Source organism: Ambystoma mexicanum, chromosome 12, assembly GCF_040938575.1.
Source record: "Ambystoma mexicanum isolate Mex_15411 chromosome 12, UKY_AmexF1_1, whole genome shotgun sequence".
Lineage (NCBI taxonomy): Eukaryota > Metazoa > Chordata > Amphibia > Caudata > Ambystomatidae > Ambystoma > Ambystoma mexicanum.
In genome coordinates, this window is record NC_090936.1 from 634,218,197 (window position 1) to 634,241,089 (window position 22,893).

The 22,893-nt window shown below is 41.2% G+C and overlaps 1 protein-coding gene across 3 annotated transcripts in view; it reads right to left on the bottom strand.

Annotated features, from left to right (window-relative positions):
• The window catches only part of SLC13A1 (solute carrier family 13 member 1), a 657,301-nt gene that overhangs the window by 262,143 nt on the left and 372,265 nt on the right, over positions 1 to 22,893 (bottom strand). Inside the window, exons 7-8 of one of the 3 annotated variants that reach the window (XM_069629099.1) lie at positions 11,702 to 11,749; positions 8,969 to 9,007 (exon numbers count right to left, since the gene is read on the bottom strand). The exons of 1 other annotated variant lie outside the window; for it this stretch is intronic. In XM_069629099.1, coding sequence (XP_069485200.1) covers positions 8,969 to 9,007; positions 11,702 to 11,749 — 87 coding nt within the window. The remainder of the gene's footprint in view (positions 1 to 8,968; positions 9,008 to 11,701; positions 11,750 to 22,893) is intronic. One more of the 3 variants, XM_069629100.1, reaches the window with a different exon arrangement.

A 22,893-nucleotide genomic window follows, 5' to 3' on the forward strand; every position in this document is an offset into this window, starting at 1 on the left:
AGGTATTAATGATTGTTCACCTTTCTGTGTATAAGTATGTGGTGGTTTGTTTTGGGCGAGGGATGGTAAAGCTATCTGGTTATTGATTTGTATTTGTATTTAGTTTATTTGTATAGCGCGCCGGGCCAAAAGGCATCTGGGCCCATAACTTGCAGAACAGAGTTGCAAATTAAATAACTACATTGTACATGTAAAGGTATAACAGAAATACATAAGAGCAGATACAATCAGCATAGGTGTACAAGAAGGATACCCAGGAAGTACAGGCATGATAGTAAGTCAGTTCACAAGATAAATTAGCTAAATGAGGAAGTATGTGCATTTAGGGAAAGAAGCGTTAACTAAAAGTACATTGTACCCAAGAGTGGATAGGTGTAGGTCTAAAGGGCAGTGTCAGTAATATAGCGACAAATATCTCAAATGTTTTGAGCTAAAAGCCAGAGTTTGGTTTTGCTTTTGAAGGATTGGAAGGAAGGCTCGGCTATAATAGGGTTAGGAAGGGTGTTCCAGAGTTTAGAGGCCAAGACCGGGAAACTCACGCCACCAGCTTTTTGAAGCTTGAATCTAGGTGGGGAAAGACTGTGGGCTTGGGCAGCTCTCACGGGCCGAGTGGAGGTGTGCGGTAAGGATCAGTTGGCTAAGTAAATAGGGGCCTGGTTGGTCAGGCACTTGTGAGTTAGTGCAAGTGTTTTCGGAGCAATTCTGTGCTTGACGGGGAGCCATTGTAAGTTGCGTCTGAGGTTGGAGATATGCTGGTTTCTAGGTATGTACAGTGCCGCTCTAATAGCATTATTCTGAATGACTTGCAGTTTGTTACGGTTGGATTGACTAGTCCCTAGGTAAAGAGCACTGCAGTAATCTATCTTAGTCATGACAAGTGTTCTAGCCAGGATAGTGCAGTTGGGAGTAGTCGAGAAAGGTCGGCAAACAGTAATCAGTTTGCATGTATAAGCAGAAGATGCGCTCAGCGCATTAGTTTGTCTGCACAACGATAGTGTGGAATCAAGGTAAGTTCCTAGAGTTTTGGTGTCCTTAGAAACCATAATGATGTTGCCATCCATTACGACCTGTGGCGTTGGGATTGTGCTATGGTGGTGTGGTATATTACCCCACTTGCGGATCAGGAAGTCTTCATTCCTTATTGTTTATATAGTCTTGTTTCTGGGCATTTAAGGTTCATGACAAAATTGGTAGATGGGTAGGTTAACTGGTTAATGTAGTGTTGAGGTTTTCCTGTCCAAATTGAGAGATGTTGTCCTATGATTGTGCTGGTGGAGAATGATCAAAGAATAGAACATGCAGTGCCAAAAAGATGTTCATAGTTATTTGTTGGTATCTGAGGTTGTTATGACGTGTAGTCAGATGGATATTAGGATTTTACTGAGATAGGAGAGGTATCCGAGCTCTTGTCTATTTCATGTAATGTACGTGTGCAGGTAAATGCACAGTATTGATACTGAAAGTCAAAGGCACCAAAGCAGTTGGAGCTAGCTTCCCTTTTATAGCAGCCAATATTGGAACTCACTGCCCCATCGCTCAGAGCTGAACCCTCCCATGGAGCCTTCCGCAAAGCAGTGAAAACATGGCTGTTCAAATAAGACCAATACGTAGTGTGTACTATCTCATGCCAACAATAACTGCATGCGTATGCCTTGTAACATATGCCTAAGATTCCTGTAACAGCATCACAATGCTCTTGGGTTGCTGCACGCTTTATAAATGAATTCAAATAAATAAAAAATAAATATATGGCAAAAAGGTCAATATGAAGAAGAGACAACTTTGTGTTGCTTTTTGCGATTTGGCAAAATTATTTGATAATATTGACAAGCTCTTATTATGGGGCAAATTAAGCAAAATATTAGTTCATCGTGATTTGGGCATGGCATTGTCAGGATTCAAGGAACAGGAAATAGGGGGTATATGGAAAAGGCACAGGTTGGGAAAAGGACCTTGTGGAGAGTGGAAAATCTGGCCAAGATGGACATGGGTTAGTGAAACAACAAGACCAAGGGATATAAGATCCTTTTCGTTTTCGGAAAAAACATGTTCCAATGTGGTCTCTGGATTAGAATTTAGGCGGTAACATAAACAAAGGTCTAGTCTAGTAAGGGAATGGATGGCACTATAAATAATGGGGATCAGCATGAAGAAGTTGCTTGGCAACACTGTTCCCTAGATCTCCTATTGGCCCAATCCCAGCCCCTTTTGTACTGTATTTGGATTTTCTTCATTGAACTACTAGTGGTTTCTGCTCCTCTATCTCCCAATCTGGGCCAGGGCTTTTGGCTGCTCACTCTTTATTTCCTTATTCTCCCGGTGATGTTCATGTGGCTCACCTCTCCGCCTTCCTGCTCCTACACTTCCTTCTTGACTCTTCTCTTGTGGACTTCATGGCTCCCATGCCATGAGGGCTCTCTCTCTCTCTCGGCGCTCACAACCCCACGGTTCGTCTTAAAGCCTCCTGGTGCTTTGTGCAATCTCCCCCTACATGGCTATGCATTTCTCTGCATCTCCTGCTCTTATACCCTCCTGAGCATCTCAGACCCTTCCCTCCTGGACTCTTCCCTAAACTCCTCTGTTCCTGTCATTAGAAAAATGCATCTTAGTGGCAGTTTTGTTCATGGGTTAATATAGCAATGTGTGTCAACATGTTATGGATGTGCAGAGTTTCAAGAACTAATACTTCTTTAATGGTTTTGTCCACAACTTTGAATGACAATTAATACATCAATTATATATTAGATTTGAATCTATACATGCAGTATCCTTTAATAACATACAGAACATGGAATTCAGACGACACTAAACATGTGTGCACGTGCTTGTGTTTCTCCTTAAACAAGGCTGTTCCAAGGGTAAAGAATTGATATGATAGGTATGATATGATAGGTTATTTATAATGCGCTTACTACCCAGAGGTTTCTAAGCACGGACCGGGGATCGAACCTGTGTTGCTCGTGTCGTCTTGCTTCCAAGGCAAGCACGTTGCCCCTAAGCTATCCTCCCAAGATTTGAACTTGATCCAAGTACAGAAATTGTACTTTCGCTTAAGGTACAATCTAACATAATTCATATAGTGATTGTATCCAGCTAATTGTTTTTTTCTATTATTATTCCCAACAATCTCCTGGTGAATTAATTTCCTCTGCCTGGATCCTAAATGTTGTCTAATCTTATGCAAATTCGGTTTTCCTTACTTTAAATTGAGACATAATTGTTTTTAATTCTAAACACGTTACTTTATTCATGTTTCTACTGGACGTTTTTGTATTCTCATTTCGTGTTCCAAATCGTACAGCTTCCTCTTAACCTTGGTTATATATGTCTTAACTTTTGGGCTACAGGACATAGGAAAGGACGACTAGGTGTAGGCTGGGCACAGGGGGCGAACTCCCTCTCCCAGGTAGGTCCTCTAGATCCCTTCTCTCTGACAACATCATTACTTTTTCATGCTTACAGCTCATGTAAGTTAATAGGCGCTTGCCAGGAATCCTGTGAAGAGCATGCTTCTGAGCGTCCATTGCTTTAAGGTTGAGGAGGAAGGAAGGGACTGGCATCTGAGTTGGCAAGAACTAGTTTCGTACTGCAATAGGCATTAGATACTTTTGGCAGACTAGTATTATGGCCTACAATACACATATATGTTGCTGGTGGACTGTTGAAATGTACAGATATAGTTGGTTCTGGGAAAACTGCATTTGTTCTGAAATGTGGTGACAGGGGAGTGAGACAAGGTAGTGTACTTGCCCCATTTTGTTTATCCTCTTTCTGACTAACACAGACAATAAGAGTGGGTTTGGATGGTATATCGGTATGTTTACTCACACACATTACATTAAATAGCTGCCATATAGGTCATTCATTTATGCAGACGATTCCGTGACTCTAAATGTGACTCCTGGTGGCTTGCACCAAAGTCTGACTCAAACAGGTAACTTTTTTGATTGCAGCTTCTTGAATTACATTTGGATAAGACATAAGTCAAAGGCTGCCTATTTTGGTAAAGGTACCCCCAAATGTAAACGGATGTTAGGCCAGACAACTCTGCACGTAAAGAGGGTGTTAAAATCATGCTAGGTGAAACCGGAAGACCTGATTCAATTGTATTGTAAACTATAAACTCGAGCCCTGAACCAATTAAGTATGGATTCCTCTAAAGTTAATACTGTACTTAACAGGGTGTAAGTATGGGCATGGGGGTTACTTGAAACAAATGAATTTGTGTCCACATTATTGGGTGCCCCAGTGTATACCCCATAGGGTGACAAGATAAAAAACCAAAACGGGACAGCCCATAGACATAGAAGTAGGACTACGATAAAAACTTTAGTCCTACTTCTATGTCTCTGGCCTGTAGCGGTGGGGTGGGGAGGGGGTGTGCTCACAGGCGCACTCCTCTTATTGAAAGAGAGGGGAAGGTGGAGGAAATGGGGGCATGAAAAGCATTCACATCCCCATTTACGTGCAGGAAGAGTCGTGCCGGGACCCGATTTCGGGATTTCGAAATCGGGTCCCAGAAAAAATCGGGACCGTAGCCAGCCAGCCTTCCAATCCCCAGACCGGGTTTGGAAAATGAAAAAAACTCCCGGGACTCTGGGACGGAGGGTGATTTCCCCGGACTGTCCCGGGAAAACCGGGACGTCTGGTCACCCTAATACCCCAGTGATGAGCACTTTGTTTGGTGATTGCCATTTTTAGTCTAGAGCATATTATAAGACTAGGTTTGATCAAATATTATCTAAAAAACTATTGGGAGAGTAGCAGAACCATAATTTAACAAATGTATTTAAAGGAATTCGAACCTCTCTCAACACAAATCATTATCCAAGGTATTGTATGGTTAAATCCTGTTGGAATGCCCTGGCCTGTGCAACAGGGAAGTCAATTTATCGGAAATGATGAAGTTGCTAAATGCGACAATGTCCAATAAGTAAGTGCTGGTGGACTAGGAGCAGATTCCAAGATTATCTTCGATGAGCCTGGGCAGGACGATTACATTTCCCAGGATTTGCCAGAATTACTTTAACCTGGCAATGTCACCACATTTAAAAATGTCGATTGCAAGGATGAATTAATGTATGTTTGGTTTGTGAGAGAGCACATACAAATGAGAACATCACTCCTCTGTGAAAAGAGCAGCGTGCATTTCAGGCAAGGGAGGCTTGAGCACTTACATCATTTCCTCCTTGAGTGCTCCAATTACACTTATTTGAGTTCATTTCGGTTGAAGCCTCTGTTCATTAGAACAGGGATTCTCTATAGGGATGGAGTCTTGAGGGTTTTATGTCTGAGTGTATTTTGTAGGACAATTATGTAGATATTGTTTTCAGTTGAAATGGCCCTTTTCTGATCTGCACCACTGCATTCACTATCTGTGATTCAGGCCTGGGTGTTGAATGGTTTGAAGGGTTTTCATTCTATTTCTTTAGACTCTGTGTACATATATTATCTGTTATGACATACAGTGGTGAATCTTCCAACAAGTATGTTACCTTGTGTCGTTGATGGAGAAATTAAATGAAAGGTTTACTACTAAATCTGACTCATTCTAATGCTCACATGCCATAATGGAAGCACTCCCACATCTTGAACTTCTAACTCAACCTCTAACATCCCCACAATAGTATCAAATACCTTGGCCAAATCCCAAAAAGTAACAATGTTGTCACGCCTTTTTAGTGATGTGTTTGTCAAAGAAACTAGCACTGGATAACACAGATGAGAGTTCAGAACCTTCCCCTATATTGGTTGAATCCTAATATCCCAACCACCTCCAAACAGTAAGAACCCCAGATACCAACATATAAGTATGAATGCCCTTATGTGACCACCACTACTCACAATGAATTCCCTCCAACCAACCCTTTTCATTTGCACAACTGCACCACTGAAGGGATGAAGCGTGTGAGCAAGCAGCCACATGCATTACTGACCTCCTTCTTAGCCGTTGCCAATTCCCCGTCCCCTTCCTCAATCCATTTTTTAGGGTACTGTATAAATGTTCAATGATACATCTTTATAGACTGAGGGTATATGCCTGGATCCCCTAGGTCACTTAAATAAGATAATCAAGAAATGGTGTCACCAACAATTTAGAGGCTTTGATCACATTTCCAGATCTCATCTCTTCATCCTCTCCCATTGGTGTACGGGCATACAAGATCTTCTGCAACAAGGTTCCAGAACATCACTAATCTAAGTTTACGCAATCACTAATCATACAGCAATCCATGCAACGGATCGATCTCCCACTATATCATTCTTAAAAATCTCACTCAACCATTATACATTTTCTTCTGTTAGTAATCACCTTCCAAAAGTGAACTACACCAATCAGATGTTTTCCCCTCCCCTTTCATAAGGCATAACCAGGAATTCACATCTAAAACCCTTCCTCCTTCTGCACAAAGCTTATAGGATGTTTCCTGAACTGGTTCCTGAGACTTTGACACTAGATGCCATAGAGCTTTATACCATTTGTATCATACCTACTACAGAATGCCTCTTCTGCAATAATATTACGCCAAGCTGCTAATACTGCATTTTTCTTTAGCGGCTTGTGCCTGAGCTTCATGAATAAGCATCTGAGGTGTGGGTATAATAAGAAGTAGATGTATTTCCCTCCCATTGGCATTTTCCCATATATCCTGTGAATTTCTATGGCTTTTAGCCCCACTAAATGCAGCTAGTTTAGTCTTGATGCAAATTTTATGGTGTTGTATGATATCAGACCTGTCCCCAATTGTACTTAATTATTGTCCCTCTAGCAAATAATGAATACAGAGCTGTTACAACATATTTAGTATACTTTTCTAATACCTATATTGTCTTAGTGCCATCATTTAATAATTAAACTGGTTAATAGAATTGCTTTAGACCATTTCAATTTTAAATAGAATGGATGGGACGTTATCCTTGCTAAGGTCTCTGGTGACATGGGCTGATATCAGTTCTTATATACTTGATGAGAGTAGTTTAGACAAACCCAGAATACCTTTGTATAATTGCCCTTCTATTTTTCTTTGGGACCATTGTTTTTTTTGGCAGAGTGCCAGATCTCTGCTCCACAAAGAACTATCCTAACAAATTTGACACGTAATGCTTCGAATAAGGGTCATACTGATAACTCTCCAAATTGATTATTACATTGTCCTCAGAGCCCATCACTTCACAGTTTTTCTTCTCAATCATCTCATAAGGCCTACTCCAGTCTAATGTATCATTAATGTGGATACCCAAACATGTGTACGTTTTTATAACCTCTATTCTGCCATAGTTTAAGTGTCATTGAAATTCCACTTGCTTTATCATATATGTGAAGCACATTATTTTAGTTTTATCAGGGTTTCAACCGAGGTCATGATCATTAGAAACAACTTTCTCAACCAGGATCAAACCTCCCTGCAGTCCAATTGGTGCTGTCTGTGGTAAAGATGTGTCATTTGAGAACACCAGACAAATTCTAAGTCTACCACTTAGCTTAGGCAGAAAAGGCTCATGTGATCAAAATTGTCTAGCACATTAGTAGCATATGAGTTAAATAGATTTGGAACTAACACACAGCCCTATTTAGGATTGTGGTTGGTGTTAATATGTTCTGTGGCCAGACCAGTTCTATTCAGACATACCATGATTGTTGTATCTTTATATAGCTTGACTATCATACTCAATAGACCTGATTCAATGAGCCAGTTTGAGGCATTATTCCACACTTTGAATCTAATAACATAGACACATGCTTGTCTATTATTCTAAAGATACGGCGCACAAGGGTCTTCTGTTTTCCCATGTTCCTTATAAGCCACAGGAGTCACTTCCAACATATATTTAATGGCAGACAACTTAGGTCTGGAACCAGTTTGACAAAAATGGCAAAATAGCATGCCAATAGTATAAGAATATTTTCCATGCCGTGTTAGTTGATACATTGGCATGACTGGTAAAATAGGCCCTTGTTGAACCCTTTGCCTTATTTTACACAGTGTGAGACACATGCTACTGCCGTTCCGGACTCTGGCCAGAACTGTTAATTCTGGATGCGCTACATATTGTTCTATTTGTTGATTGCTTTGTCCCGAGTTTATAATCGCGGCAAATCTATTTTGAGTGGAATCTTGAGGTGATGGACATGTGAGATATTCTGGAATCGCCCGCTTGCATGCCTACCTTGTGCCTCTGTTACATTGCATATGGTTAGAATGGAGTACTTATGGATCTTCTTTCAAGGATGTGTGCTGAATTAAATATCAGAAAGATAGTGAATAGCTGCTGTTGCACTAGTACTTTATGGAAATGATGTGATGTAATGTCATGTTATTTCATAGGCTATACACCCACAATAGAGGAATGCCCTTCCAGCTGAAGCAATCATTACATTGCATGGCTGCCGACGTGTACCAGTTTCCAGTGCTTATCAATTACTTGACTCTGATTGAGTCAGGGTTTGGCTACATGTGCAGTCAACAGCACATAAGAACGTAAGAGGCATGCTGAGCTTATCATCTTTTGTACTATAGCTCTGTGTGTTAAGAACCTGGAAGTAATTTGAAAATCATCCTATGAGATACAAAATTGCCATACAGAATAATTAAAAATGATTTTATATCATCCAGGAAAACTATACAATTGCATGTATTGCCACCCATAACCCAAAGTTGTTCCGAAGAGACAGACCTAAATACATTGTCGTTCCACGACACCCTTCCTATTATCCCATATGCAAAACATAAAAATGTACTAGGTAACATTCAGGAGTAATAGGCAAATATGGAAAAACATCATCTTCTTATAGAATTCCCATATCTACCATCACATGGCACCAGGCCAGGGGCACCCCCACTCATAGCTTGAGCAGAGAGTATGAGCCCCACCAGAACAGGAGCTAAGTGGCTGGATGTGGCTTTAAGGGATGCAAGGTGGTATATTGGTGTACAAACAATATTAACAGAAACGCATATGGTCTTACCTCCACATGTTCAGTGTAGGCTGGGCATGGGTCTTGAATCTGTGTGTAGAACAAGCACAAAGGTTTAAAAGCTTCTGGGGTGTTATAATAAAGATTTCAGTGTTGCCATACATTTTATTTGTTGATAATCTGGTGTACACGTGACAAATGATAGACGTTTTAACGCTCATTTATTTTTGTGCATATATGTAGTGGAATACATTCTTAAATGTTTTGGAGGAAGTTTATGAAGGAAAATGGTGTTGGTCTCCCTTAACAATGTAAGCAAAAGGTGCAGGAAAGGTATAAACAACATTGCATCAGGGTCTGTGTTTTTACAGAGGATACTGGTCTCGCTCCGGATCTGTGCCCTAAACACAGCCTCAAAGTAACAGCACCCAAATCACTTCTTAACACTTTCTGGATATAGTTCTGGGGATAGAGAGCCCAGCCTGCTTCTGGGCAATCTCTGAACAAGGGATATAGTAACCAGGCTACTTCTCGTTACTCAAACCAAGTTTTAGAGATATATTAACCAGCATGCTTCTTATCCTTCTAGACACAGTCTTTGGGATAAGGCGACCAGCCTGCCTCTTGTCACGCAAACACAATCTAAGAGATACGGCACACAGCAGTCCTCTTGACCCATACTGCACTTCACACATTCACAGAATATAGTGTCCACCTCACTTTTTCAGGCACACAGTGCCCAGCTCAGTCTGCCTTGGCATTAACCCACCCTGCTTCCTCTGCTTTAGCTAGCTATTGCTACCATCTGGTCAGGTCACCCTCCTGGGCCAGGTATTGTCAGTAATGTTCTTGACCAGTCTTCAAGGCCTATAAATGTTCTTAGGCTTCTTTGATCTCTCACCACTCTCAGCTGCCACTACGTACTCAATTCTCTTGGCTTTCTTAACCCCCTAAGCTCCCTTAGGACTCTCGGTTCTCCTGGGTCTCTCATACCTCTTGGATCTCTCCGTGGGCGTCTCAGCTGTCACATTTCTCCCAGGCCTCTCAATTTTATCACTCGCTCATCTCTCATGGATCGTTCAGCTTGGTCAGATATTTTGGGGTCCTCAGCTGTCGAAGCACCCTCAGGTCTAACAGTTGTGTCAACTCTGTAGTACTGGCTAGCTGTGACATGTTGTTGCACTTTCTTGCTTGCGAAATTGACATTTCACACATAAGAAGTACAAAATGCCCACTGCTCAATCAAGAAAGCAAACGGTGGCAGAGGAGGCATGATAAGTGGGGAGGCAGGGAAGGATCGGCCTGAGAGATGGTACAACACCCATGGAGAAGATGGAGGAGGCGCGGTTAAGGGGATCCCGAGAGGTGACCCGGATAATGGAAGATGGGAACTAGGAAGAGCGGTATGGGGTTAGTGGGGGGGCTGAGGGTCTGGGGTTGTCTCCCAGAGTGGTAGAAAGGGGCGGGGAGGTGGGTGGGATTTCAGGGAGCCAGAGAGAGCCGTTTTGGAACTGTGCTCTGTTCTTCTTGCAATGGGAGTTCTGAAATGGAAACATTTGTTCATTCCCTTCGTCATCCCTTCATATTGTCAATGGGTGCAGCATTGCCTTGTCTCAATCCTTATATGGTGTGCTGTCTCTCAAAGCTTTTGCTGCTTTCTTGGGGTCAATATTGCTGTTATTAAAGACGCCGTGAAGCATGTACTATTATTTTGAATGCATATAACCTTATTGTGATAAAGAAGGCAAGAAAACTGGTCTGAGGTTCAGAGCAGTGCTGGACTGCAGGTTCCAAATAAGAGTTTATTTTACTGATTTAGCTAAATCCCAATATATGGGGAAAATGACCACAACAACACCTATAAACAATAACCTCATAAAACGCACGTTCTTGCCTTAAACCCAGGGTAGTTTACAGCAAAAAAAGATGCCTTTAGTAACTTCCTGAATCTAGAAAAGGCCTGAAATCAGTTCTCTGTCAGTAGTTTCAAGAATGGAGGCCGCAACATAAAGAATGCACAGTCACTATGTCCTAATCCGCTCAGGGGCGGAGCACCACAACTCAACAACTTCTCTGGGCATGAACATAACCAGACACAACCCGTTCGCGAAATCTAAGGCAAAGACAAGTTCTGCTTTTCTGTCTTAAAACGAAGATTAATTTATCTCTTTACGGGCTTAAGTCATAGGAAGTCAGTTGCCAGGGATACCGACTTTCTGTAGACCCCACACACCACATTCCAACCCTCATTTAATAGAGGCCATTCTAAAGAGACCCTTCAGATCATGACCACATATAGAATTTTTTTATTAAGAGTAGGCGGTACACATTTCTTTCTTCAATTCCATAAGTCACAAACAGCCATCTTACATGTTTCGGCTTTGCCTAGCATGGATATGCCTGCCTTCTGTAACAATAAATAGCCGCATATCAGAGGTTCTTAATGCTGAGATTCCAGATTAAAATCACATTACACATGTCAATATGTTTAGCCAATCTGAAAATGTGTCAAGAAACTCTTTGTAGTCCATCAGATCCAAGCGTAAGATGGCATGCTGTCCCTGATCAAGTACGCAAACATAGGGGCCGTTTTCGTTCAAACTGTGAGAGAGGGTTATTTTCTACTGAGAAAGTATTTACATATGTGGCTTTTATGAAATACGTCTTAAAAATTTTCCCCTGGATATTTGTGTGTTTTGATTGATGCATACACAACACTATGGGTGCAATGTGACCAGAGCATGCTGTGGAATGAATGCTGTACTATAGAGAACACTAACCTACCTGTAAAGACGCCTTCTTGGGGAGATATTCTGTCTTCACACTGTGAGCCTGTTGGAAACATGAGATTGAGAGTCTAGCTCATAAGGCAGTAAGAGGCCAATTTTTATAAACAAACATGACCTCTTGGTTTCCTTGACTCATAAGTTCATTTGGTTAACCGCTCACAAGGGAGATCTGTACGTTATTTTATAGTCAGAGGCTGAGATCTTAAAGTTTCAACCTACCTTCAAATTAAATGAGTGTGCCTGGCCCACCATAACACCTTGAAAGGCCGGCCAGAAACTGCCAAACATCTCAGTTATGGAGGAAAGGAATGTCCGGATAAAGGGGGCACAATGCTGGCGATGGGCGGCCACTTGGCGGATTCTAAACCACTGCATTGATGCTCCGTGTTGTGACCCTTTTTCTAACTGGACAAATGCCCGTAAGGTCCCACCACTGACCCTGCTCTGTTCAACCTGCCCTCAGTGCACACAATTCACTTCAGCGCTAAGTTCATTAGGAGGGAGCGATTCTGAGGGTGTGCGCTGGCCACAGGGTGGTTGTACCAGTCCCTATTTGGAAGACCGAGAACCGCAAAAACTAGAAGGCAGGCACCTTTTAGAGCAGCGGTTATCAAACTGGGGGCTGGTCCCCCAGGGGTGGGGCCTGAAGAATGTCCAGGGGGTACCCCAGACGCTTTAAAATATCGATTAAGATGACTATTTTTAATAAACGATTAAGGCGACTGCGTTTAATACAAAATATAAACAGTACAACATCTGATTATATTTTAAAGAGCCTTCCCCCCAGCCCACTGGACATCCTTTGGTCCCCTCTGGGGTTGGTGTGGACAGCTAGGTGAGAGGGCCCCAAAACTATATTTTTACCCAAGGGTGGGCTCGGTATGAAAAGGTTGGAAGACCACTGCTTTTGAGAAAAGAATGTTGCACTAATTAGAAGACTGGTCCCCGGTAAAAGCACAAATAGAATGTTCATTAGCACCTGAAAGTATGAGATTGCAAGACTGTATTTAACAACAGTTCTGCATGAGAAAAGCACTCTAAGCACTCTCAAAGCACCTTCAGAGCTGATGTATCCAGTTTTCTCTCTAGGGAAGGAAAGTAAGCAAACCCAAGCATCCCAGGTGAGAGAGACTCATCTGAACTCCCCCACAAATACAATGTATCATGTTTTCCCTTTACTGAGGGAAGGAAAGCAAATCAAGATAGGTGAGCCGAGAAAAAACAAATACGAGCCCGCATTGAATCAGTTTCCCCCTCAGCCGAGGGAGGGAGAACAAACACAGACACCCTTTAAATGGATCAAGAATTGTGGTTTCTCCACAACCAGCATCGCAGGAGAGAAAATGTAACAAGTTTCAACTCGGAATCCCCGGGTAAAAGGAATACATGTATTTAGTATTTCCTCAGTTTTACGGGAGGGTTCCTGTGATGAGAAGACGCATGCTGAGCTCACAGAAATCAGCAGGAAGCTTCAGAGATTAGCTCACTGGAATGGGATGAGAACACACACATGTGAGGGCTGTAGGAAATCCAAAATGTCGCCTGGCCTCTATATGCATTTAAGCCAGGACCCTGAACTCTCACCGGACCAGTTTCTCTTTGCTCAATCAGGGAAGAGCACCGACCCCAGCACACAGGTGAAGAAATCTGTTACCCTTGAAGTCCTGCATGCCCAGATGAAGAGCAATCCAGCCAGATAACAGAGTGAGCTAAACGCTCGCCCCTGATGTCTGTGTGTAGCCTGCTGTGGCAGGCTTGAATCCTGGCAGGGTCAACTCATCCTTCAAAGGTCGATAAATTGAGTACCACTCTGTGGGAGAATACTGTCTTTTGTTATTTCAGTGCTCCGAGACCTATGGGTGTGTAAAGCTATATAAGAAAGTAATTATATAAAAAGAAGCCAGCTAAATCAGATTTTGCCATTCCCGGAAAGAACGGCTGAAAGGAAGGTTGGAGTACCTCAGTGCCCGTAATCAGGCGACTTGAAAGCTGACTGGTGATCCTGGGAATGGCTCAGATGAAGGAAGGCCCCGGCAGGCCTGACAAGAGAGGGTCTATTGAAGAATGGGTCAGTGAAGCACTGCAGGGAGGAAGCCGTTCTGCGAGGTAAGCTCGGAGAAGCACGGCCGAGTCTGGATAAAATATTCGGTGTAGAGAGAAAGAGCCTTGAAAGGAAGTGTCCCAAGTGGCTGAGGGAGACAAGGGGAATCATATGTGGACAATGGGGTTCCACTCGGGAAACAAAAGAAATCATAAATCAGTGGAGAGCTGTGGAGGGGCCAGAGAGTGAGAGATATGTTACATTTTTGCAGAGTAAGGAAGGCACCATCTTGGCTCAAGAAATAAGAAGTACTATCCGTGAAGAAAGGAAGATCCCAGTGGACAGAGAGAGCAGGGCGGGAGATCACAGAGGAAGTCAACTGTAAATCTAAGGAAGTGAGGAGTAGGAAAGAGGTCACCAGACTGAGATGGAGAGGTTAGGTGGTACAAGACGTCAGAGAAAGACCGCATATAGAGGAAGGAACCTAAGAACTAAGAAGTGAGATTTGTTATTCGGTGCAGCAGCATAACCCCAAAGGCAAAGACAGTGAAAAAACCCAGCACAGGGGGACTATAGGGGACCACAGTGGGCCAAGGAAGAGTGTACTAGTGGGAGGAGGTTTGTGATGCCAACATTATGTCAGGGTCAGGAAGGACAGACTAGAGAGAAGACAGGGAAAAAGCAGCATAGGAGGAAGAAGACGAGGTTATGAGCACGGTCCAACATCTCCATCAAACCCCACAAGGCTAAAGAGACCTCCCAGCTAGAACAGGAAGAGACTTGAAAGACAGAGACTTCTGACCACCATCACCAACATCTATCTGCCTGAGAGTCATGGAACTGAGAGTCATGCATTTATATCAGCGCACCAAACCCTCAGGCATCAGTATGCTAGTTACACAAGTGCTTTGTATTTTTCAAGAAGTGCATGAAAAAAGCATGCGGGTTAGAGAAGGACCAATAATGTCTGTTCACAGGCTGGTATCAAAATAGTTAGGCAAAATCCCAATTTTTTTGTTAACGGGGGAGCAATTCTCGAATGGGATAATATCATGAGAAACTGCGGTGCAAAAGCACTGAGAAATGGTTACCCCTCACCACTAAAACACTATGAATAGCAGAGATTGAAAAATCATGGTCACACAAACTTTAACATATACATCACATTTTACAGAATTTCAACCACACATGATTCCAACTGGCAAAAAGAAGCATATTCAACAAAAGTAGCAAGAAAAGTATAATTTTAATAATATAAATATTTAAAGGGCCAATTCATACATCAGTGCATCAAAGTAAAACACAACTATGTGCCTGATTCATGGAATTATTTGCGTGAAAAACGCAGATTTGCGCGCCTTTCTGCCTGAAAATCCCTGTTTGAAGTATGGGGATTTTCAGGCAGAAAGGTGCGCAAATCCGCGTTTTCACGGAAATATTTCCATGAATCAGGGTCAAAATATATAACCATTGAAACAAAGAGAGGGAAAGTGGGTGATCCGATAAACACTACTTTCACATAAGAGGTTTTATAAAACAACTATATTTAGACGTTTTTGGAGTGGTTAGGTGTCGACATGTTTCGCCCAAAAAGCGAATTGGACATTTTCTCAAGTATCCATTCGAAGACGAGTGTTTTGCCATCTTCAGGACAACACATTTCTTCATAAAAAACTCAATAAGTTCCAACAAGCTCTTGACCAAAGGCACTTCCCCCTCGGTTGACTTCTTGATGTCGGGACATCATTATAAAATCAAAGCAAATGACAATTGTACATTTGTAAATGCCCTGAATATTGGACTAATAGACAAGGTGACCCTTGCCACAGAATCTGCGATCTACTTCAGCAGCATGTAATTGTCCGTAAGAAAAATATCCTTGAGACGGATGAGCTTTTCACCGACTCTTTCACACTTTATCTAGAGAAAAGAAATCTATGATGCTCCATCTACCTCACACACAAGTCTTTTTATGAAGAAATGTGTTGTCCTGAAGATGGCCATAACACTCGTCTTCGAATGGATACTTGAGAAAATGTCCAATTCACTTTTCGGCCGAAACATGTCGACACCTAACCTCTCCAAAAACTTCTAAATATAGTCATTTTATAAAACATCTTATGTGAAAGTAGTGTTTATCGGATCACCCACTTTCCCTCTCTTTGTTTCATTACATGGCCACAGTAGTGGCCATGTAGTTATGGTTAAGTTGCTGTTTCATTAGGAAGAGCACTTTTTGGGCAGTTTATAACTTCACTCTCCCTGGACGAATCCTCACCAAACTCTGCACAAAACGTATATGGCCCACTCTGAATTCTTTTGCAAAGTTTGGTGAGGATTCGTCCAGGGGGGGGCAAAGTTATAGGGGGGTCCCAAAACTTTTTTTTCTCCCATAGACTAAATGGGGAAAAAACTTTGCTTGCGCCTACAGCCCAAACCGCTGGACGGATTTTCACCAAATTTGGACCAGGAGTAGCGGCTTGGTCCTGAAAGCGTGCTTTTGCAGATTTGGTGAAAATCCGTCCAGTAGTTTTTTTTAAAATGACCAAAAAGTAGGTCATAAAAAATTAGTGATATCTGTGTTCGGTCCGCGGACACACTTCCCTGTTTGCTCCGCGGACAGTGTCCTGATTGGCCAATCGGCTTGCGTGATGTTCGTGGACATGCAACGTGTTCGTTGATTGGACGGCATGGAGCGTGAAGCACGTCAGATTTTTGGTAGCGCCCGCCATCACTTTAGTAGAGTGTGTTGGTGTGCAAGAGTGTTTGGGGAGGGTGGGAGAGTATGAGATAGGTTAAATGTTGTGTTTTTTTATGTGGTAGATGCTCTTGTTGTATTTGATTTGTCTGAGGACAACGCGGCTGTTCTGAAATGTTCTAAATAAACTAAATGGGGGGGTGTTCTGAGGACGCAATATGTGTCCATTTTCTTCGCAAGCAAGCTGAAACTGTTCTAAGAACACTTGCGGTGTCCTGAAATGTTCATAAATAAACAAAATGGGGGTGTCCTGAGGACGCTGTCCGTATTGTTCTGTGCTAAGTTGAATGTGTTCTAAGAACACTTGTGGTGTCCTGAAATGTTCGTAAATAAACAAAATGGGGGTGTTCTGAGGACGCTGTCCGTATTGTTCGTTGTCAAGTTTAAAGTGTTTTAAGAACACTTGTGGTGTCCTGAAATGTTTGTAGGGGGTGTCCTGAAGACGCTGTCCATATTGTTCTCTGGCAAGTTGAATGTGTTCTAAGAACACTCGTGGTGTCCTGAAATGTTCGTAAATAAACAAAATGGGGGTGTCCTGAGGACGCTCTCCGTATTGTTCGATGGGAAGTTGAATGTGTTTTAAGAACACTCGTGGTGTCCTGAAATGTTCGTAAATAAACAAAATGGGGGTGTCCTGAGGACGCTCTCCGTATTGTTCGATGGGAAGTTGAATGTGTTTTAAGAACACTCTTGGTGTCCTGAAATGTTCGTAAATAAACAAAATGGTGGTGTCCTGAGGACGCTGTCCGTATTGTTCAATGGGAAATTGAATGTGTTCTAAGAACACTCGTGGTGTTCTGAAATGTACGTAAATAAACAAAATGGGTGTGTCCTGAGGACGCTGTCCGTATTGTTCTCTGGCAAGTTGAATGTGTTCTAAGAACACTCGCAGTGTCCTGAAATGTTCGCAAATAAACAAAATGGGTGTGTCCTGAGGACGCTGTCCGTATTGTTCGATGGGAAATTGAATGTGTTCTAAGAACACTCGCGGTGTTCTGAAATGTTCGTAAATAAACAAAATGGGGGTGTCCTGAGGACGCTGTCCGTATTGTTCTCTGGCAAGTTGAATGTGTTCTAAGAACACTTGTGGTGTCCTGAAATGTTCGTAAAAAACAAAATGGGGGTGTCCTGAGGACGCTGTCCATATTGTTCAGATGAATGTGTTCTAAGAACACTCGCGGTGTCCAAAAATGTTCGCAAATAAACAAAATGGGGCTGTCCTGAGGACGCTGTCCCTATTGTTTGTTGTCAAGTTGAAAGTGTTCTAAGAACACTCGCGGTGTCCTGAAATGTTCGTAAATAAACAAAATGGGGGTGTCTTGAGGACGCTGTCCGTATTGTTCGATGGCAAGTTGAATGTGTTCTAAGAACACTGGCGGTGTCCAAAAATGTTCGCAAATAAACAAAATGGGGGTGTCCTGAGGATGCTGTCCGTATTGTTCGTTGTCAAGTTGAAAGTGTTCTAAGAACACTCGCGGTGTCCTGAAATGTTCGTAGGCCGTGTCCTGAAGACGCTGTCTGTATTGTTCGCTGGCAAGTTGAATGTGTTCTAAGAACACTCGCAGTGTCCTGAAATGTTCGCAAATAAAAAATGGGGGTGTTCTGAGGACACTGTCAGTATTGTTCTCTTGCAAGTTGAATGTGTTCTAAGAACATTTGTGGTGTCCTGAAATGTTCGTAAATAAACAAAATGGGGGTGTTCTGAGGACGCTGTCCATATTGTTCATTGTCAAGTTTAAAGTGTTCTAAGAACACTCACGGTGTCCTGAAATGTTCATAGGGGGTGTCCTGAAGACGCTGTCCGTATTGTTCTCTGGCAAGTTGAATGTGTTCTAAGAACACTCGTGGTGTCTTGACATGTTCGGAAATAAGAAAATGGGGGTGTTCTGAAGACGCTGTCCGTATTGTTCTCTTGAAAGTTGAATGTGTTCCAAGAAAACTCGCGGTGTCCTGAAATGTTCGTAAATAAACAAAATGGGGGTGTTCTGTGGACGCTGTCCGTATTGTTCATTGTCAAGTTGAAAGTCTTCTAAGAACTGTCGCGGTGTCCTGAAATGTTCGTAGGGGTTGTCCTGAAGACGCTGTCCGTATTGTTCGCTGGAAAGTTGAATGTGTTCTAAGAACACTTGCGGTGTCCTGAAATGTTCGCAAATAGAAAAATGGGGGTGTTCTGAGGACGCTGTCCGTATTGTTCGCTGGCAAGTTGGAAGTGTTCTAAGAACACTCATAATGTCTGCGGACATTAAAAGTTTCCATAGGCCATAGTTCAAATGTTTGACTCTATGGGTGTGATATGCTGCGGTGGTTGTGGCCAGGGCATAGAGTCTTGGGTGCATGGCCGTTTGGCCATGCACCCAAGACTCTCAGCCCTGGCCACGACCACCGCAGCATATCACACTCATAGTTGCTTATAACTTTGAGCCAAAAACAAATTTATAAGGAACAAAGTTATAAGCCACTATGTGTGTGATATGCTGCGATGGTTGTACTTATTATAATATACTTACTGTTTGGTTTAGTAACTGGAGTACATGTATTTCCTGTTCATTTCTGTGATAAAAGAAAATAGCATGTTAGTATTAGTATTTTGTAATGACTTATTACATTGTATAATCAACATTTATTTTTTTGGACCCTCATATTTAGTAGATTACAAACCAGAGTACTGTGCAGTTTCTGTGTTTGTTGCTAAAATCATTGGGTCTGTGGGAGAAAAAAAAATCCATGTTGGATTAAAAAAAAAACTTTTTCTGTTATGCTACAGTTTATTTGTTTGTTTGTTTTCAGTGTTCACTTGTTGTTTCTGGCTAATGCTTTATACATTGGCTTGTTGCAGTTTTTTGGAGCAGTAACATATTATTTATTTGTTTGGATATTGTAAAATTTTGGAGCAGTTAGATACCAATTGGCGTATTCAACTGTCTATTTTTTGCTCTGATTTAGTGGTATTCATTTATCTGATTAGTTGTTGTAGAATATTTGGGCAGTTAGATAGCTTTTGGAATATTCTAACAGTTTATATTTGTTTACTATAAGTTTACTTAAGGTTTGAGTACAGTTTAGTTATCAAATTTTGGTTTTAAGAACATTAAATAAGCGTTTCTAAGATTTGCTGGTAATCTCTGCTTTAGAGTAATGGTACTATCATTACATTCAAACCATCCACATTTCTTTTTTATACATGCAGTGTAGTGCCCTGAATTGGTTGTGGCTCCTGCGTGGTAGATTATACCTATTGTCGTGAAGGTTTTCTTTCCAAGATATATTTGACCATGTATGAATCCAGTCAGCTTGTAGTTGTTTTTGGTACCATCTAGCGTAGAAGCATTAGTATTACGTATTTACTATGTGTTTGTATTACTAACGTGGAGCGATTATCCGAATTGCAGGTAGTACATAATCTACCATGGTTTGCATTTTGTACAAGTTGCTGAAATGGAACGGATTCACAATTAGGTATTGATATATATATGAAGCGTTCATTGGGGATTTCTTCTTGTGGCACATTGTTGCAGAGAGTGCATGTATGTTTCAACATGTATGAAATCTGAAAGATTTCGTTTATAGGTATGTTTTTATTTTCCAGTACTTGTAGTAAGTACATTAGAAATTCTTGTGGCTCTTCCTGTGAGTTTATAGTGAATTTAACCATTCCAGCACAGTAGTCCAATTGTTGTCTTATTCCATAAACACTATACGTGTTATCAGGATTGTTTGTTGCATTTCTGTGAAGTACTAACATTTGCAAACACAATTGGTCTGTACTGTGTAAGTAAATGTTGTCAACAATTGGTGGCAATTGAAATAGAATATTCATTGCTACATTTGCATAGCAACTTACTCCAACTATATTTGAGAGTTTAAATGGACCAGGTAGTTCTGTATCTGATTGATTTTTTTTTAGTTTGTCTTCCTTCTTTTATGAAGTACCTGGTTTACTTTCCCTAATGGGTTCTTTTATGTTTGTGGTACTTGATGAAGTTTTAGTTTCTTTTACTCTCTTTGGACATCCTGTTGCATTTCTGTTTGATTTAGTTTTCTTTTACAACGTTTTACTTTTTGTGGTACAGAATATGTGTTTAGATGGTGGGTATAGTGAGCGAAGTCTATTGTATTCTAAAATGAAAGGAATATCAGCGTTTACTTTACTTGCATCAAAGTTGATTACAAATAGACCGTCAAGTGTACGTAAGCGTGATAGTGCTACGTAGCTCATGCCTTCTTTAAAGACTGTGTTACCAATGTCTATCATTGCTTTGTCTAGGATACGTCCTTGTGATTTATGAATTGTGACTGCGTATGCAAGAGTTAGAGAAGATTGTTCTCTGCGTACATACGTGTCTTTGAAGAGAAGGAATCGAGCTGTTGAGCGTCCTATCCTTTTTACTTCTGAAAGTTTGTCAAAGAGAATATTGACAAACTGAATTTTGTTGTCACGTGGGTATGTTTGAAAGCCAACAACTGTACCCAGTGCTCCATTAACTAGTCCTTCGTCCACATCAAGGTTACGTTTAAGCACTTTAAGGATAATTTTAATATCTTTTCCAAGCCTGCTGTGTTTGAGATTGATTTTTCTGAACTATTTAGTCTTTTTGTGGCTTGGTCACACATGGGTAGTGTCATACCATGTACATCTAGTTTGTCTGTGGTGCTAATTTCCATTATTGGTTGCATTTCGTTACTTAACATTATTTCATTGAATTTTAAACTGCTTGCAAGAGTTGGCATTAAGGCCATACAATTGACATTTTTGTGGGCTAATTGTTTCATAACATCTGTAGCACATGCATTATCAACATAAAGTGCATGAATGTGCCGGGTTTTCAATATTGCTTCTGCTTCTTTAGAAAGTATACCAACTCTGATACTTTTTAAGATGTTGGCATAAGTGAGATCTGCAGATTGCCGCATGTTTTCTGTTAATTCTCTGTATTGGAAATGTTGCCAAAGGTTGACATTTCCAATGCTGCCAACAGTTTTACGGCAGAGTTTGTGTCCTAATGTTTTAAAAATAGGCTCACCTTTTACTGGTGTCAATTGAAGAAGATCTCCGAAAACAATAATGTGTATTCCTGCAAAGAGCTCTTCATAGTTTGTTTTGAGTACTTCTTGTAATCTGAGGTGAATCAAAGCCAACTTTAGGTTGGACACCATGCTCACTTCATCTATTAGAAGCATTTTCATTTGTTTCAATACTCTGCGTAGTTCCATTGCAGCTGCTGTAGAAAATTTGTAATAGTCTAATTTGTTTTGGTGTTCTACTGGCAGGAGTAGTAATCAGTGTAAAGTGACACCACCTATGTTGTAGGCAGCTAAACCTATGGGGGCAGTGACAACAGCTGACAGTTTGTTGTTTGTCAATTGTTGAAGGAATTACTGATGATTTTGATTAGGAATGTTTTGAACCAGCTTCACCACTGACATACACTAGTATAGGTTTGTAATTTTGGCAGGTGCATTCTTTGTTTTCATGTTGTACACCATGTGCAATTTCTTTTGTTACTTCTTGAAAAATGCTACGTTGCTCATTGTTTAGTTTTGATTGTAGTATAGTTAAGTCTTCTTTATCTTCATACTGACACATGGTGTTTTCTACTTCTATCATAGCTAATTCTGCCTCATTTGTTATTAGTGGCTCTCCCAGTGGTTCTTGGCTTCCTGTTACAGAAGGTTGACTACTGTCAGGAGTGTCCTTATCTACTTGGGCCTGGAGTTCTTCTTCGTGTTGCTGTTCATTGTGCAACATTGTTTTGTACTGTGTAATGTTTACATTAGTGTAGTGCTTTCATTTGCTTTGAAATCGTCTTCATATGAGTCATAGTTATCTAGTATTTCGTCTTCTTTTCTCCATGGTTTAAAGAGTTGTAGCAGGGACATGTGATGTACTGTTTTATGTTGAGGAGTCTTTAATGACAATTTGATATGATTAATTAAATTTGGTTTGGTGAGTTTTACTAAGCTGCCTTCACAGTTTGTCAATCTGTATTTACCGTTTTTTTCATCAGGTTTTATATTATTTTTGTATGTGTAGTTTTGGGCTATGTGGTATAGACACATGGTTTCCAAAGTGGTACTCCTGTTTGGGTAGAATGTGTCCAATAAATTGTTTTTTAAAATGTATTGGCTGTTGGGATCATGTTTGGCTATTGTTTCTACATCTTCGTATGATTTTAGAACTCTTTTTCTAGACTTAGCTGGACCAAGACTTAGCCATACTATATTTTCAGATTTACCATACAGTGCAGTACCAGTTAAACGATCAGCTGCTTCATAGGATCCACATTCTCTATGGGAGAGCACTGTTTTACCTGATGACAGGTCATTCCACAGGTCTTGCAGCTCTGCCTTTTCTGCTTTGGTTAAGTATGCTGTGACATATCGTGCAACT